Source organism: Neolamprologus brichardi, chromosome 5 (assembly GCF_056152115.1).
Source record: "Neolamprologus brichardi isolate AB-2024 chromosome 5, ASM5615211v1, whole genome shotgun sequence".
Classification (NCBI taxonomy): Eukaryota; Metazoa; Chordata; class Actinopteri; order Cichliformes; family Cichlidae; genus Neolamprologus; species Neolamprologus brichardi.
Window position 1 is genome coordinate 35,231,144 of NC_142108.1, and position 14,716 is coordinate 35,245,859.

General features: G+C 46.6%; 1 protein-coding gene across 4 annotated transcripts in view; it reads right to left on the reverse strand.

Moving 5' to 3' along the window:
• Positions 1-4,226: 4,226 nt before the first annotated feature.
• dag1 (dystroglycan 1) overlaps positions 4,227-14,716 on the reverse strand; it is a 57,366-nt gene continuing 46,876 nt past the window's right edge. For all 4 annotated transcript variants that reach the window (XM_087841139.1, XM_087841140.1, XM_087841141.1 and 1 more), the window contains exons 3-4: positions 8,373-8,834; positions 4,227-8,182 (exon numbers count right to left, since the gene is read on the reverse strand). In XM_087841139.1, coding sequence (XP_087697265.1) covers positions 6,341-8,182; positions 8,373-8,834 — 2,304 coding nt within the window. In that variant the 3' untranslated portion in view covers positions 4,227-6,340. The remainder of the gene's footprint in view (positions 8,183-8,372; positions 8,835-14,716) is intronic.

Consider the following 14,716-nt stretch of genomic DNA (forward strand, 5'->3'; position numbering starts at 1 on the left):
AAAGCAGATGTATGAGTGCTGCCAGCATTCCTGCAGAGGTTGAAGGCGGGGGGGGGGTGGGGGTTAGGTGTTAGCCTGTCAGTGCTCACACCATACGCCCCACACTGCATCATATGGCTGTCGTCCCAGAAGGAAGCTTCTTCTAAAGATAATACACAAGAAAGCAGTTTGCTGAAGACAAGCAGACTAAGGACATGGATTACGTGTGGTCTGATGAGGCCAACATAAACTTATTTGGTTCAGATGGTGTCAGGGGTGTGTGGTGGCAACCAGGTGAGGAGTACAAAGACAAGTGTGTCTTGCCTACAGTCAGGCATGGTGGGGGGGATGTCATTGTTTGGGGCTGCATGAGTGCTGCTGTCACTGGGGAGCTACAATTAACTTAGGGAACCATGAATGCCAACATGTACTGTGACATACTGAAGCAGACAACAAACAACTCACCACCACTATTATTTATTCAGAACTAATTTGGTATTTATTTACTTGTCATGCACCTGAGAGAAAGACCATCCTAATTTATGAATATTTTCTTGCTCTTATTTTGAAAATCCCTGCTGATCCATCTTCCTGGTTTGTTTCCATGACAGCTGGTTGACCGTCAGTGAAGTGGCGGTCCTCAACATCATCTGTTCTGGAGGATGGAGGCCCACTCCAACCAGAACCTGCAGCAGGTGGAGGCCTGGTTGACGAGCAGCGACCACGTTTGCTGTTCGCTGTCTGAGCTGGTGTGAAACCAGAGGACGAGGGACTCACCGGAGAAGAAGCAGAGTTCATCGACTGAGGCTGCTCATGTTTGCACGGGATGACACTATACTGGTACCAGTGTGCACATTTAGCGGCTAACACACCAATGCAGCTCTGCAGTCGTATATTCAGCCTGCGTTAAGTATCTGTTTGTGGTTTGCACATCAGCGAATGACCTTGGGGACTCAAACACTTCTGCTAAGCAGGTCAGGCTGTAATGAAGGAGCATGTCATCGTGGACGGTCCTCATGACCGCACGGGTAATAGCCAGGCTGCAGCAAACCAGCTGAATTGTTTTCTGAATGACTTTTCCTGGGATTGATTGTCAATTTATTTCCAATTTAAAGTCCTGATCCTCAGCTGCACAGTTTCCACCCACCTATCAGACTCCATGCACCCCCCTCCCCCCCCCACACACACCTTTAATAGAGACCCAGTGCACTCGACTGCATTCAGCCGGCCTGTGTGGCCAACGAGAGTTTTAATCAACCTTCCCTGCAGAAGAAGTGTGATAGTGAAGCCTTTGTGGCTGCGGCTATAATGTTCCCTCAAACAAAGCCCTGAAAAACTGTCAAAAGCTACAATCTTGTACCTTTTATGAGACCGTTCAATTACTGACAAAAAGAGATTCAGTCAGCTGAAATTACATCTCATAAAGTCTGTCACAACTCCAGAGAAAACTAATCATGTATCAGAAGGCTGACTCAAGCAAAAACGCCTTTCCCCTGCTCCGTTCTGTCCGATCCAGTTTTACCTGCTGGGAAATTTTCCCCGTGCTGTTAACGGTTTCTTGTCAAACCAGGGTGTGCTTTTTGTGATGTAGATGAAATCTGAAAATGATATAAAAGATACATCCTTCAGATCAGAATAGAGCGTTAAAAGAAACCTAAACTATGCACGTAAAAGAAATGGAAATCAGCACCAGAAACCAGGGAAAATCATATGATGTGTTTAGGGAAAGTGACAGTAATGCACATGCTGATCTCAAAGCTGAGGAAAGGGCCTTTAAATGCTTTCTGAATGGGTTCATGGTCCCTTCTTGCACGTTTACAGGTTTAGCTTCCTGTGTTTGTGAGCAGAGGGAGCTCGTAGTCTGGGAGCGTTTCCTCCTGAAGTCAGTCTGAGCTCCTCGACACGTAAAGCTAAAAAGCATCGCGAGGGTGTGCCTCAGACGTTTCAGTTATAAAAATGATCAGGTTTTCTGCCCTTCACCGTTTCTGTGTGACATCTGTCACATCCGGCCACGCTGTGAATTTAATTAAAAGCGTCTCTAATTATAAAACTTGTCCTGAGCATCGTTGCACTTCTTATCATAAATCGAGCTGCAGCTCAGCTGTAACAAAACTATGACACAAATGACGTCGCTTTCATATGAAGGTGAGGATGTCTCTCTCTCTTTTTACCTGCTGCCTCGCCACCTCACAGCTCTGCTAGGAGGTGCTAAGACATGAGGAAATGAGACAGGTGCTTGGCGTTGTCCCGGCGGGATGACTGACGGTGCTTCTGGAGAGTCGTTTGTGTCGCTGAGTTTGTGAAAGTCGATTAAATTAAAAGCACAACCGGCACAGTTCTGCTGATATGACAGTTCATTATATACAAGTAAATGATCTGAATATTGTTGCTTTTCTCTTTAGCGTTACAGCGACAACACTGGACTAAATTCAGTTTTTTCAGGGCCTCTGGCCTGCAGGAGTCACAGCAGTACCACACATCAGTGCCGTGCACCTGAACTCTATTTTATAACGTACTGTAAACGTCACACTCTTGTTTCTCCTCCAATCAGAATCAGTATTAACTAGAAAAATTTGCATTTCCTGCGAAAATGCTGTGTGGATGCCTTAACGCTGAAGATGTCTGCTGAAAAAAGCTGAAAAAGTTGCAAAAAGATGTATGGCGGTGAAGAAACTGAAAATTCTGCTGAAAACAGGTGAAGAAGCAGGAATTTTTTGCTGAAAAGTGGTGAACAGCAATAAATTCTACTGAAAAGGGATAGAGAAGCTGAAATTTGTACTGAAAATAAATTTTGCCATGAGCAGGATTCAAACCCGGCCCTCCTGTTCTGAAGGCGGCTGGTCATCTCACTGAGCCAAACTCATTCTCTCAAGAAAAGAGATGGAGAGACTTACAATTCTGCTGAAATGAGCAGAAGCTGCTGAGAATTATGCTGGTAAGAGGTGAAATGGTTGAAAATTTCTGCTGAAAAGAGGTTTTTGCTGAAAACATCTGAAAGAACTGGAATGTGTGCTGAAAATGGGTGAACAAGCTAAAATCTGTGCCGAAAAGAGTTAAAAAAGTTCAACTGTGAACTGAAAATATTGTTGCCATAAGCGGGATTTGAACCCCGGCCTCCCACTCTGAGAACGGCTGCTCATCTCACTGAGCTAAAACACAGCTCAACTGGGCAAGGGAAACTAGTGATCCCACTGATAATGTGGCAGAAATGGGCAAAAATATTGTATAAAAAATTCAATATCTCAAAAAGTATAGAAGTTATGAGCACCAAAAGTCATAGCAATAATTAGTTTAATAAGTTTGAACGGTGCAAATAGCATGGAAACTGAGGGAGTAGTTAAGCGGCAAAAAACGTACGGAAGCAACCAGAATAATAAAGAATAAAGAGAAACAGGAACTCAATAGTGTGGCCTTTGAGGGCATCCACACAATGAGCAGTGTATGACCTATGCCGACGTCTTCAGAGGGGTGTAACTACAAAGCGTAGCAGGAGAACAGGTGTGAGCACAGTTTTAAAGATGCTTTGCAGCAGGTTGGGATCAGTGAGCAGGTAAAATCAGGGGCACCTTTGTGGCACTTTAGCCCACTAACCTTGTAGTTGCGCTCAGATGAATGTCTAAGGGTTGTTTAGGTCCAGATCTTCCCCTTTGTGTAATTTTTACCTGTGTGAAATATCCAAATGGAAAGGCCAGCTTGCTGAGCTTGTTGAGCTTGTAGAGATGCAGTCTAACCCGTTTCTGAGACTGTGCTGGTCTACATGAACTGAAGCCAGTAGCCTTTCACACTTCTTTGCTCGCCCAGTGAGGTCGGAGTCTTCACCTTGACCCCAATCCTCGGGGGCTGTCGTGAAACCTCTTCGCCGTCTCGTTGGTCATCAGAGATACTGCAGCTAAAGAGCCGTCAATTTCACCCTTTTTATGACCACGCTGCTCATTTTAATTCAGAGGTCGAGAGTCTTGTCATATATGCGCACACTGAGCCACCTCGTGGGTTGCCTCAATCAAACCCAGATCAATCCCCCGTTAATCTTTGTCATCAGTGCGACCTGTTTATCCATTTCAGCATCTACGGACGTCCCGGGAATACATCGATCATCGCTTCCCCTACCTCCAAATTAAACTCTGTCGTGAATTATCGCAGAGGGACAACAGAGCTGGCAAATTGTTTACATCTAATCAATATTCCAAGTAATCAATGCAAATTATCTGTATGCAGCGTGTGGAAAGACAGAGTGAGCTGAGAGACTGTTTTCACAGCGTAGCCTTTTTAATGGGAAGAGCTTTCAAACGGAATTGTCCAACTAGTCATTCAATGGCAGAATAATTTAGTACAAAAAGGACAGCGGTACAACCGTTCCAGTGAGTCCAAAGACCGTAGATGGTTGCCAGGCAGCGAGCTGTCTAGGGAGGTAAAACCTCTTGTGGACTTCAGACGGATTGATTTATCAATTCAAGGCTAAGTGGAGCAGTAGAAAAGTGACAGTGACCAAAAATCTCATCCATAAACATCAGTCGGGGTGGGATCGGGAGAAAATATTTTCCCGGCAGAAATGAGTTAAATCAGAATGAAGAAAGGGGGGATTTTGCTTTTGTTTAAGGTACCACTTGGTTTTATTATTACAATGCACACTCCAAAAGCAAAAAATAAAAGCCTTGGCATCTGCACACCCGACAACATCACGACCGTACGAGTCACTCGAGCCTGCGTCGACCCGTTGCTGGGTCGACCGCAGCATACATTATTATTGCAAAGGGTCACTTTCAGTTGAACTCATCATCAAACAGAAGGACATAAAGAAATAAAAGTTGTGAATACATAAAATATGGATCATTCAATTCTCGAATAGTGGGAAATACACTTTAAATGCAAACACACACAGAGTAAAATAAAACGTTAAAACATGTGACCCATGACAAAAAAATCAAAGTACATAACTGAACCAATAATTGAACTTCTAAGCTAAGATTTTACAAATCACAGAAGACTAATCTTGAATCGTTTTCTCGTTTTAATCATTAATCAATTTGAGGCTGTATCAAAAACTCTCGTAAAAAGAAAATTAAAACGTGATCTTATCGTTTCGGTGACTAATCGCATCCGCGTCTCGGCCTCCGTCGTCTCCTCCGTGAAATCGAAAATGGGATTATCTGTACAGTCCCGCGTGGGGTTGCCACGCGGCGTTCCTCGTCCGAGCGGAGAGAAGAACTGCCTCGTTACATAAAAAAATAATTCTCCCTGGTCCAAAATAAATTGCAGGGATGTTCTTCCTGTTACTATACAACGTGGAGGTGTGTACAAAAGGGCAAGAGTTGTGTTGCTACATTTAATAATTGATCTCCAAATCTCGTCAAACTGTCAACTAAATTTCCTTGTTGCTTCCATCTGATTGAGTCTGTCGGCTGTACTGAAGGGAGGACGGTTCATGTTTGAATTGTGATATCGGTGTTTCATATATATATAAGAACAGGAATAGAAAGCTCCTGCAGGTTATTTTAGTGAGGCAGTCCCTTTCTTCCACATTTCTTCGACCTCCAAAAAAATATAACAATCTATCATAATGTCTTCCAGATATACAGTGAAACTCAAAACCAACGAAACAAAAATTATTATTCTTCTCTAAATCTTTTTAGGCTACCTTGTTATTCTCATCTTTACTACACATTGTGAATAAGGATAAAAACAGACAACTAGTGTTAAAAGGCAAACCGTATTGAATCTGAATAAACACGCCCGCTCATTCAAACACACTCACGCACACACTTCGGCCTCCTATTGTCTTGTGTCGTCTGCAGGGCTGAATTGAGATCCTCGCGATAGCTTTTCTCATATTCGAAGGATCTGTCTCCCTTTATTAAAAATGCGAGCTGTCGCCTGCAGCGGTCTGATGACAGGACGCCGTCTTCTCGCATTATTTAAAAGCCAGGCAGAAGAAGAGTTAGGCAAACACTTCAGTCCAGAGGAAAAAGAAAAAAGAATCTTGGGCTAAAAGGTGAAAAATAATCCAGTATCCAAACTCGGGAGAAAAGAAAATGCTGGGACGGGAGCGCACGTCTCCCAGTTGTTGCTTCAGACCAGCTGGTCGAACCCAAAGCCAGCGTGATGAGAATTTGCTCGTCTTAGGCCACTGTAGTAGGTGGGCTACCACGAAAACAGTAGTCCCTCCCTGTGCACTGTAAAGCCCACCCAAATCATTGCGCCCCGACCCATCCCAAACCAAAGTCGCTTGAAGCCTTTTTGAACTATAGCACCTCTTGTCATCACTCCCTGCAAATGTCCAGACAGACGAACACCAGAAAGGAAACTGTCAGAGTTCCTCAGGCATCCTCACCCTCCGCCCTATCAGGGGAGGGTTAATCAAGTCTTAGGGCGGCACATAAGGAGGTGGAGATCTGTAGGGAGTTATGTTCTTCGGACGGGAGCCCTTGCCCTCCATAGGAGTGGTGAAGGGAGGAGGCGGTTGGTAGGGAGGCGCGTTGGGGTCGTCATCTTGCAGAGCCGTGTACTCCCCCAGCAGCTCCTGATTTAGGGGAGTGGTTTCTGGCGTGGCCATGTTGGGGTATTCAGGGGGTGGAAGTGGGGGCTTCTCTTCCTGGAGAATCAAGGGCATACTGGAGGACGGAGGTGGCTTGGAATCATCAAGTTCGTCTGCAAAGATAATCGGCACACCTTTCTTAATGAAGGTGGCCTGGTCCTCGATGGTAAGCTTGCCCTTTCGTTTCTTTCTATAGCAGATCATTGCAATAATTCCTGCTATTAGCAATATTGCTGCCACCACCACAGCAGGAATGACCGTGTGGAGGTAGACGTCATCCGCGCTATCCTGGCTTGATCCCACAGCTGGAGTGACAGCTGGAGGTTCTGGGATATCGATGTCTCCTGGTGGGATGAAGGAATACATTCGGCAGCTTGCCCTCCCCTTCACCTTGACGTCCAGTGGTTTGAATTCGGGGTCCATTATGTGCTTGAAGCTCTGTGAGGGTCTTCCGTCAGAATTGGCCAGCGTCCTGCTCATGACTAAGATCTGCTCCTTTGGACATGGATGCTGAGGCAGGCTGGTGTTCGTCCACTCCACCACAATGGACCCTTTGGTGATGTTCCTTAAACTCACCGTGCTGCTGTTGCGGTCCCCGAGGACATATGCCAGCTTTTTAACCAGGAGGATCTTCTTGTGGATGTTGTTCGTTACAGACCGTGGCTCACCCTCCAATCGTGCCGTAAATATAACGGGGGTTTTGTCATTGGTTGGCCAGCGGTTTACGCGTACCTCAAAAGCATCAATTGCATTGAGGTCACCTTTGTCAGCTGCCTGCATGAAGTATTCATGTTTTCCCACATGCTGGACATCAGGCAGTCCATAGAGGAGTTGGCTGGTGGTGTTGAACTGAATCCAGGAGTCCTCTGGAACTATTTCATTATGGTTTTGTCGAAGGGTTAATCGCAGCTTATCTGTCGTTCCATCCTCTTTGTCAAAGAATGTATCAGATGGGATCTTGACTTCGAAATAAGTGCCCACCAATGCATTGACCTGGTCGATGGGGTTCCTTAACACGGGCTTTTCATTGAATGGATCTGGAACAGTGCGTGATGTGGTGGTCATAGGAGACTTTGTTGTGGGGGTCTTTGGCGTTCTGAATGCTGGTGTGGTCGTCTTCTGCTTCCTTCCTGGTTTCCTGGTAGGTTTTCTGGTGGATGTGGGTGTGGAGGCTGTGGCTGGTGTGGCGGTGGGTTGTACGTAGGTAGGCCTGGTCATGCTCGGCTGGATAGCAATGCTGCTGGTGGACTCCATGACCTTCGTTGGCTGGGAAGGTCCCGTAGTCGGAGTGTGAGCAATAGGGTCACGTACTCTAAAAGTAGGCTTTCCCGGAAGCGGGACGGGACCTCTCACGGGAGGGGCAGAGCTTTCAGTCGGTGCAGCGATAGAGGGAGAGGAGAGGGTTGGGATAATTCGCACTGGTGGCTCCACTGCAGTTGTTGGAGGAGGCACAACCAGAATAGGCGTCGGAGTGTTGTTTAGTTGTCGTCTCACTCGTTTGGGGACATGAGGTTTCTTGTTAGCGATGTGCCAGCCCACCACGGGGTAACCCAGCTTGGCTGACATTGTGCCTTCCTTTGCAGGACCCTGGACGCTGTTGATATCTGGGACTGTGCTCTGGTCCAGCGAGCAGCCGAGCTTCCAGGACAACAGAGCGCCGTTCTCCACCACCTGGAGAGACATCAGAAATGTTGATTAGATGTTTACCAGTTCAACCCATTGGTGACTATTAGAATTATTTATAAGTAGCTGCACAAGGTAACTAATTTTGTTCTATAAGAAGCCCTTCAAATTGACACAAACTGCTCAGAAAAGAGCTTTGAGGGTTACTGCTAGTATAGTGAAATGACTATTCACTCACCTTTTTGGCATTCCCAGGTCCAGCCATAAATGCAGACATGTCAAACAGCCTGTTGTTGACCACAGGGAGCATCTTCATGTACTGAAGCCCAACACCAGAGAAGCTCCTCATGTTATCCAGGAGCTCTACCCTCTGCTCTGAGCTCATCTTTGTCAAATCAGCATCCAGGATCACCGTCAGCACTGTGACCGGTTCCTCGTTCCCACACATGAACTGTTGGACGTCATTTTCAGTGGACGCCTGGTTAGACGTCAGCTGAGCTGAATCTGAATCCAGGTAATCTTCAGGGTGCACTGCGATGGAAAACACCTCTGAAGAAGACGAGGATTTAGTGTGGTTGGAGATGGACACGGTGATGTAGTGAACACCTTTATCCTCCTCCAAAGGTAGACCTTGCAAGATTCTGCTGCTGGCATCCCAGTGCAGCCATTCTGGGAGCGAGTCCTTACCCATCTCTGTAATCTGGAAGACAGAAGAGGGGAAAAAAAGAGCCAGATAATTATATATATTAGCTAGCTTAACGGTTTTAGCATGTAGCTACAAAATATCCAAAAAACTGGGTTGGTAGGGGAGTTGGAGACTGACTATGATGTGGTTTGGTTTAGGCCAGGGGTGGGCAACATTTTAGATGTGTCCTTGATCCAACACAGCTGATTTAAATGGCTAAATGACCTCCTCAACATGTCTTGAAGTTCTCCAGAGGCCTGGGAATGAACTAATCATTTGATTCAAGTGTGTTGACCCAGGGTGAGATCTAAAACCTGCAGGACACCGGCCCTCGAGCCCTGGAGTTGGACACCCCAGGTTTAGGCTCTAATCAAACATGATTTCTGGTCAGCTTTGACAGTAGTCTAACAGTATCAGAAGACAGGTATGAAAGTTTTGGGACCTCTCTACTTCAATTTTGCAACAAACCCGATGTAAACGTAGCTTCTTTGTGTAAATCTGAAACGGCCCCTCGGTGCTCGTGCCGCTAGCAGTCAATCACAAATGTCGATGCTCAAATATAAATCATAGTTTGTCATCAGCGTCTGCGGCGGCATTAACATAACCCCTACGTCAACCATAAATCCAGTTTAAGCCTTCCTCCTTCAGCGCATATGGACACACTCAACAGAATTGTAATTTAAGCCCGACTAAAATTAAAATAACTCGGCCAATTACACGGCTGGGGACGCCCACATGGCAGGAGGCTGATGGAGAGAAATGGATCGCAGGGGACTGACAATGCATCCGTGCACATAAATTCAAAAACAAGAGCGAATGCATCCTGCGCCGCCTCCCTGCCCCCGACCCTCCACCAGCCCCTACAAGTTAATTCTGCGGCTAATAAATCCTGGTTGATAAATTATGTAGAGGCAACGCTCCCTAGACACATCATTAATGCTCTAACCAGCACACAGGCGTCGCCGGGGGAAAACACACACAAACACACAAACACACACAGCCATGCAAACAGTCGAACACACACAGAAGCCTATTTTCCATGAGAGGTGCAGCGCATGTGGCCACCTCAACAAAAATCAAAAGCATGCCAGCAGCTGGACTTCTACCAGTTCCCCCCTCGTGGACAACAAGTCTCCAAATACCCCCCTTCACGCCCCCTGCTGGATAAGCGCCCTCAAGCCTTCTCTGGGAAACTCTTGGATCTCGTCCTTTTTTCCAGAAGCAGAGGAAACAGCAAAGGGCCATAGTGGAAATAAGTTGTTCCAATCATTTTATTTATATATCTTCCTGCCTTTTCGTTGTTGCCTCGCCTGCTTTTCTCATCCTCAGTTTCCCGTCAACTTCACTCTACTTCCCTTTCTTTCTGCATCGCCATGCTCTCCTCTTTAGTCCCGCCTTCCTTTTTCTGCCGTCATTTCAAAGTGTCACGATTAAAATCTGATGCTCCTTTTCCCCGCCGCCAGATAAAAGCTCATTTCTGGATGTCACGATTCAGCTCGAAAATTATTACTGCAGGAAAACAAATTATAGATACAGTTCTGTCCACATAATTATAGATTACAGAAAAGCAGACAGGGCCCATTATAACCGACACTTGAGCTTCGTAACATAGGCTGTTTGAAACCAGCAGCCTTCTGCAAAGCTGCGCGGCGAGAAAGCAGAGGCGGCAAAAACATCAGAGAACGGGTCAACGGCTGGAAATCAAGAAACAAAAATCTTCAGCTTCCTCGGCTGATTGAATTTGGCACAAAGCGTTCTCCAAAGACAGAACTTCAAACCAAGCGCCTGCAAATTAAATCACAAAGAGACGACGAAGGACACGCGAACTGTCGGGCAGCGATCTCCTCCAACTCGTCTCTAATTAGCAGGTAAATTGCTTAATTTGTGTCCGAATAGCAGAAGGATGATCGCTTACTTAAGAGGTGCTAATTAAATATGAGTGTGAGGAAAAAACACGGGTGATCATTTCACTTATCGAGGCCTATATCAGGAAAAACTCACTGCTGTGCTGTGTTAGTACCGTACGGGAACCCCAGTAACACCAAACTGGGCCCCAGGTCCAGACAAACACAAATAAATAAACAATAAACATATCACCCTTTATACGGACATTCAAACAAATAATATTCAATAAACCTAATTTTAGTAATTACTATATTTTTATGATCTCATTTCTTATTCTGCAGGGATGTAACCCCCTGGTGGGCTGTGAAGGTACTGCAGGTTAAAAAAAGCATAAAATCAAATGATAATTTTTGGTTTAATTCTTATATCATTCAGTAGGACAACACCCAATCGGACTCGTTCGTCTATTAAAATCTTCCTTTGGACTTCAGTTTTCAATTTTGAAAAGAAGTTGAAAGACTGAAGCACGAATGTGAAGTTTAAAATGATTTATTCTTCATTTTGGGGGTGCGTTTGATCCCGAATTCACTGAAGAGATTTTAATTTGAAAAGTAAAGCTGCTGACGAATCAAATTCAAGAAATGAATGAAAGGAAACACAAAGGGAAAAGTTCATTTTCCTCTCGTGTGATGATCAGAGCCGTGATTACAGGTTCGGGTCGGCTGCAGAACAGTTTCACATTCTTCACATGATCCGAACAAGCGATCAAATAAAAATGGAGCGATTCACGGAATTGGCTGAGATGTGAATTAGACTCGTGTGTAGCTTTTTCTGGCAGTTTCCTGTTATTTTTGGACATTTCACAAATAAAAGGAGTAAATTCATCTCCACTTTAGTTTATTGTGGATCTCAGTTCTCAGGACTTCCCTTCCTATATACATTTTTATATGCAGGAAAAATCTTGGTGAAATATAAAAATCTCCCGCTGCTTGCTACCAGGCATCCACCACAGGGTGAAGACATGTCGGGAGAACGTGACGAGGGCGGAGCAGAAAATAAAAGATGACAATGAGAGGTGGTGCTGAATGATAAGCTGCAGGCCAGCTGTTCCCGTTAGCTGTGTGGATACAAACGGCAGACGAAGCTAGTCAAACCTGATGTGTTCTTTTACTAAAAAACCCCAAATCCCATCTTCCTGACCCGAATGACACTAACACGGCAGCGGCACAGGCCCGACTCCAGCTGTGATCGGGTACGAGCATCCCCTCCACTGCACTTCCCCAAAGCTGCTCTCCGAGGCAGCGTTCCTGGCTCGGCGTACGTTAAAACAGAACACAACAGCGCCGTTTTAACTCCTACATGAACCCAGCAGAGAGCGTGGAGTTTCCTGCTTCCCTAAAAGAACATGAAAAATACATCAAATCCTCTCAAAATGTCAAGAAAAATATTTCATATCTTCTCCTGGCACAAGTCTGCGGCGCAGAGGAGTTTGATGTTTGGCCCTAAAGGTTATTGTGCGCTCTCACGGGCTCCTCTGGCTTCCCTTCTTCCTCCCGTTCAGCACGCACCTCTGGCGAGGTTACAGCCCAAGCCCCTCTGAACCAGCCGGGAAACTTTGGGAGGATTGGTCTGGAGGAGAATGGAGGGCGCTAAACCACTTTGTGGGACGTTATTAAAGGTGAAGGCGAGGAGGACGGACGTACCGAAGCAGCGAGCGGGATGAGAACCTTTCAGAGCTTCGGTTAAATGCTCGAGGACTTTACAGCAGAGAGAGCATCCAAAAAGACTTAATGCTTAATGATGACGTTGGTGCTTTATGGCCGATTCAAAGACCGAATCACTGACATGCAGACAGAGGTGTGGATGCCCCCCCCCACTTAAAAGACTTAATTAAAACCAAATACGTGATAATCTCAAAGTTGGGACTTGTCTCATCGTCTCTGAAACAAGTCCCAACTTTGTGGCTGACACATGCGTCAGCCACAAAGCCACCGTGACTATCAGCTGCAACAAACTAGGCAGAAAATGTATTTGAAGTCTGTGTGAGCGACAGCCATGAAACACGAGGAGACGTTATCGCATATCAGCAGCATCATCCTCGTTTTCCTGCGCGTCGCTGGGCTCGCTCGCTCTGCAGGCTCAGCTTCCTCATTCAGAGTCGGAGACGCAGCCTGGACACAAAGTCAGAGACGGATCGCAGAGTATTCGCAGCGTGTCTGACATACAGAGGGCACGAGCTTTATTTTGAAATACCCCCTCTGACCTCTGGCACATAGGCGTGGACACTAGCAGACGCTTTAACGATCACTTCTAGTTGAGCGCAGCGTCTCTGCCTGAGAGTAAACAAAGGTTTTCATGTCCTCTCTGACCAAAAGGACCCTCGCTGCTAGCATCACAGTTGCTACGCTACAGGAGCAGCGCTGTTATAGACCGTCCCACCCGGTTCTGGCTTGTGAAGGTGTGGCCTGCATTAGCCACACCCTGGATTTGGACACAGGTAACACGTTAAGGATCTCAGGTGGTGTGACACATAATTAACTTCCCTTCTGTCCTCACTCTCTTCACACCCGGCGCTCTAATGACCTGATAATATGGCACATAGATGCACCGCCTTTATGAGACACTGGACACACACACACACACACACTTTTGTTACCTCGAGAAAAATGCAATCACAGAGCTCTTTCAAAGAAGTCCAAGAGTGGGACTTAGAGAGGCAGATAGACCGAGATAGTGACAAAGACAGGAAGCAGGAACGAGAGAAAGAAAGAAACGAGAGGTCAGGCAAGAATAATGAGAGAAAATGAGGGAGAGATCTCCTAAACATGGACATATTACGAGGAGGCGTCGAGTCTCGCAGCAGAAAGAAAGCAGCTCATTGTCGCAGCGAGAGGCGAACGCCGAGAAAGGAGTCCATTGTTACGGCGGACCCGGTGACAGCTCCACAGATAAGCCTCATATTTGAGAGGAGGACGAGGATGAGGAGGTGCAGCGGGAGCACAGTGATGTGATATGATGACTTGGGGCAAAATGAACCTCAGAGCGAGATGAAGGAGGAATGATGGGGGGAGCAGAGGAGTGTAAGGAAATGCAAAGAGGGGAGAAGTGGAGCGAGGTGAGAGGCTCAGCGTGGGGCGAGTGAGAAAGGTTGCATTCAGAGAGCAGGGGGGTGGGGGGGTTGCAGGAAACCCAACCTGCAGAGGGAGAGAGGGCAAGATGGGAATGGCTGCCTGGCACAGTCGAAGGTTTCCAGTGGAAAATATGAAGACGGACGGACGAGCTATGGGGGGAGGGGGGGCTTCAGCTGGCCAACAGGCAGGCGGATGTTTATGGGGGGAAATCCATCTCAGAGCCTATTTTCTGCTGTTAAAAATTCGAGGCCCCGTCCACAGCAGGCACGCGGTGCAGTAAAGGAATTGGAAATATATGAGCAGCGAGGGCCGCGAGCTGTCCAACTCCCACACGTCAGCCTGATCGCAAAAAACAACCACGTTTTTAAAGTGGAAAAGTTCTGAGTTTGGAAAATGGGTTTAAAGGCAGTTCGATACGAACGCCGCTCTCCAAATTCACTACGGAGACCACTCGAGCCATTTTCACACAGGTCACTGTGGACTTTCCCCCCACAGTCGTCCTTCTGTAACGCGGCACAGGAAACACATTCTGCACTCCTGGAAATACTCTGTTTGTTATCGGTGACGGGGTCTGACGAGGCGCCGCTCAGGAGCTGCGACTGAATCCGAGACACACGCGGACGCTGAGCCAGGCTGAGCCCAGCATCTGCACAGCACGCACCTCCGTCTGACACCTCGAAGGCTTCGGCCTCTACGGCAGCACGGCAGTAAAGACGTCCAACGACAGGAGGTCATGCTGGGAGCGAGGACTGAACCCTGGACTTTTACCCAGGAGGCAACAGGTTTGTATTTGGGACCGTTTACCTGGAATGACTCTAACACAGCGCTCAAGTCCTTTCTATCCACCAATGACACGCATTCATACTCTGATGGATGCAACTTGGGGTTAGTAATATTGTCCAAGAACATTCGACATGTAGA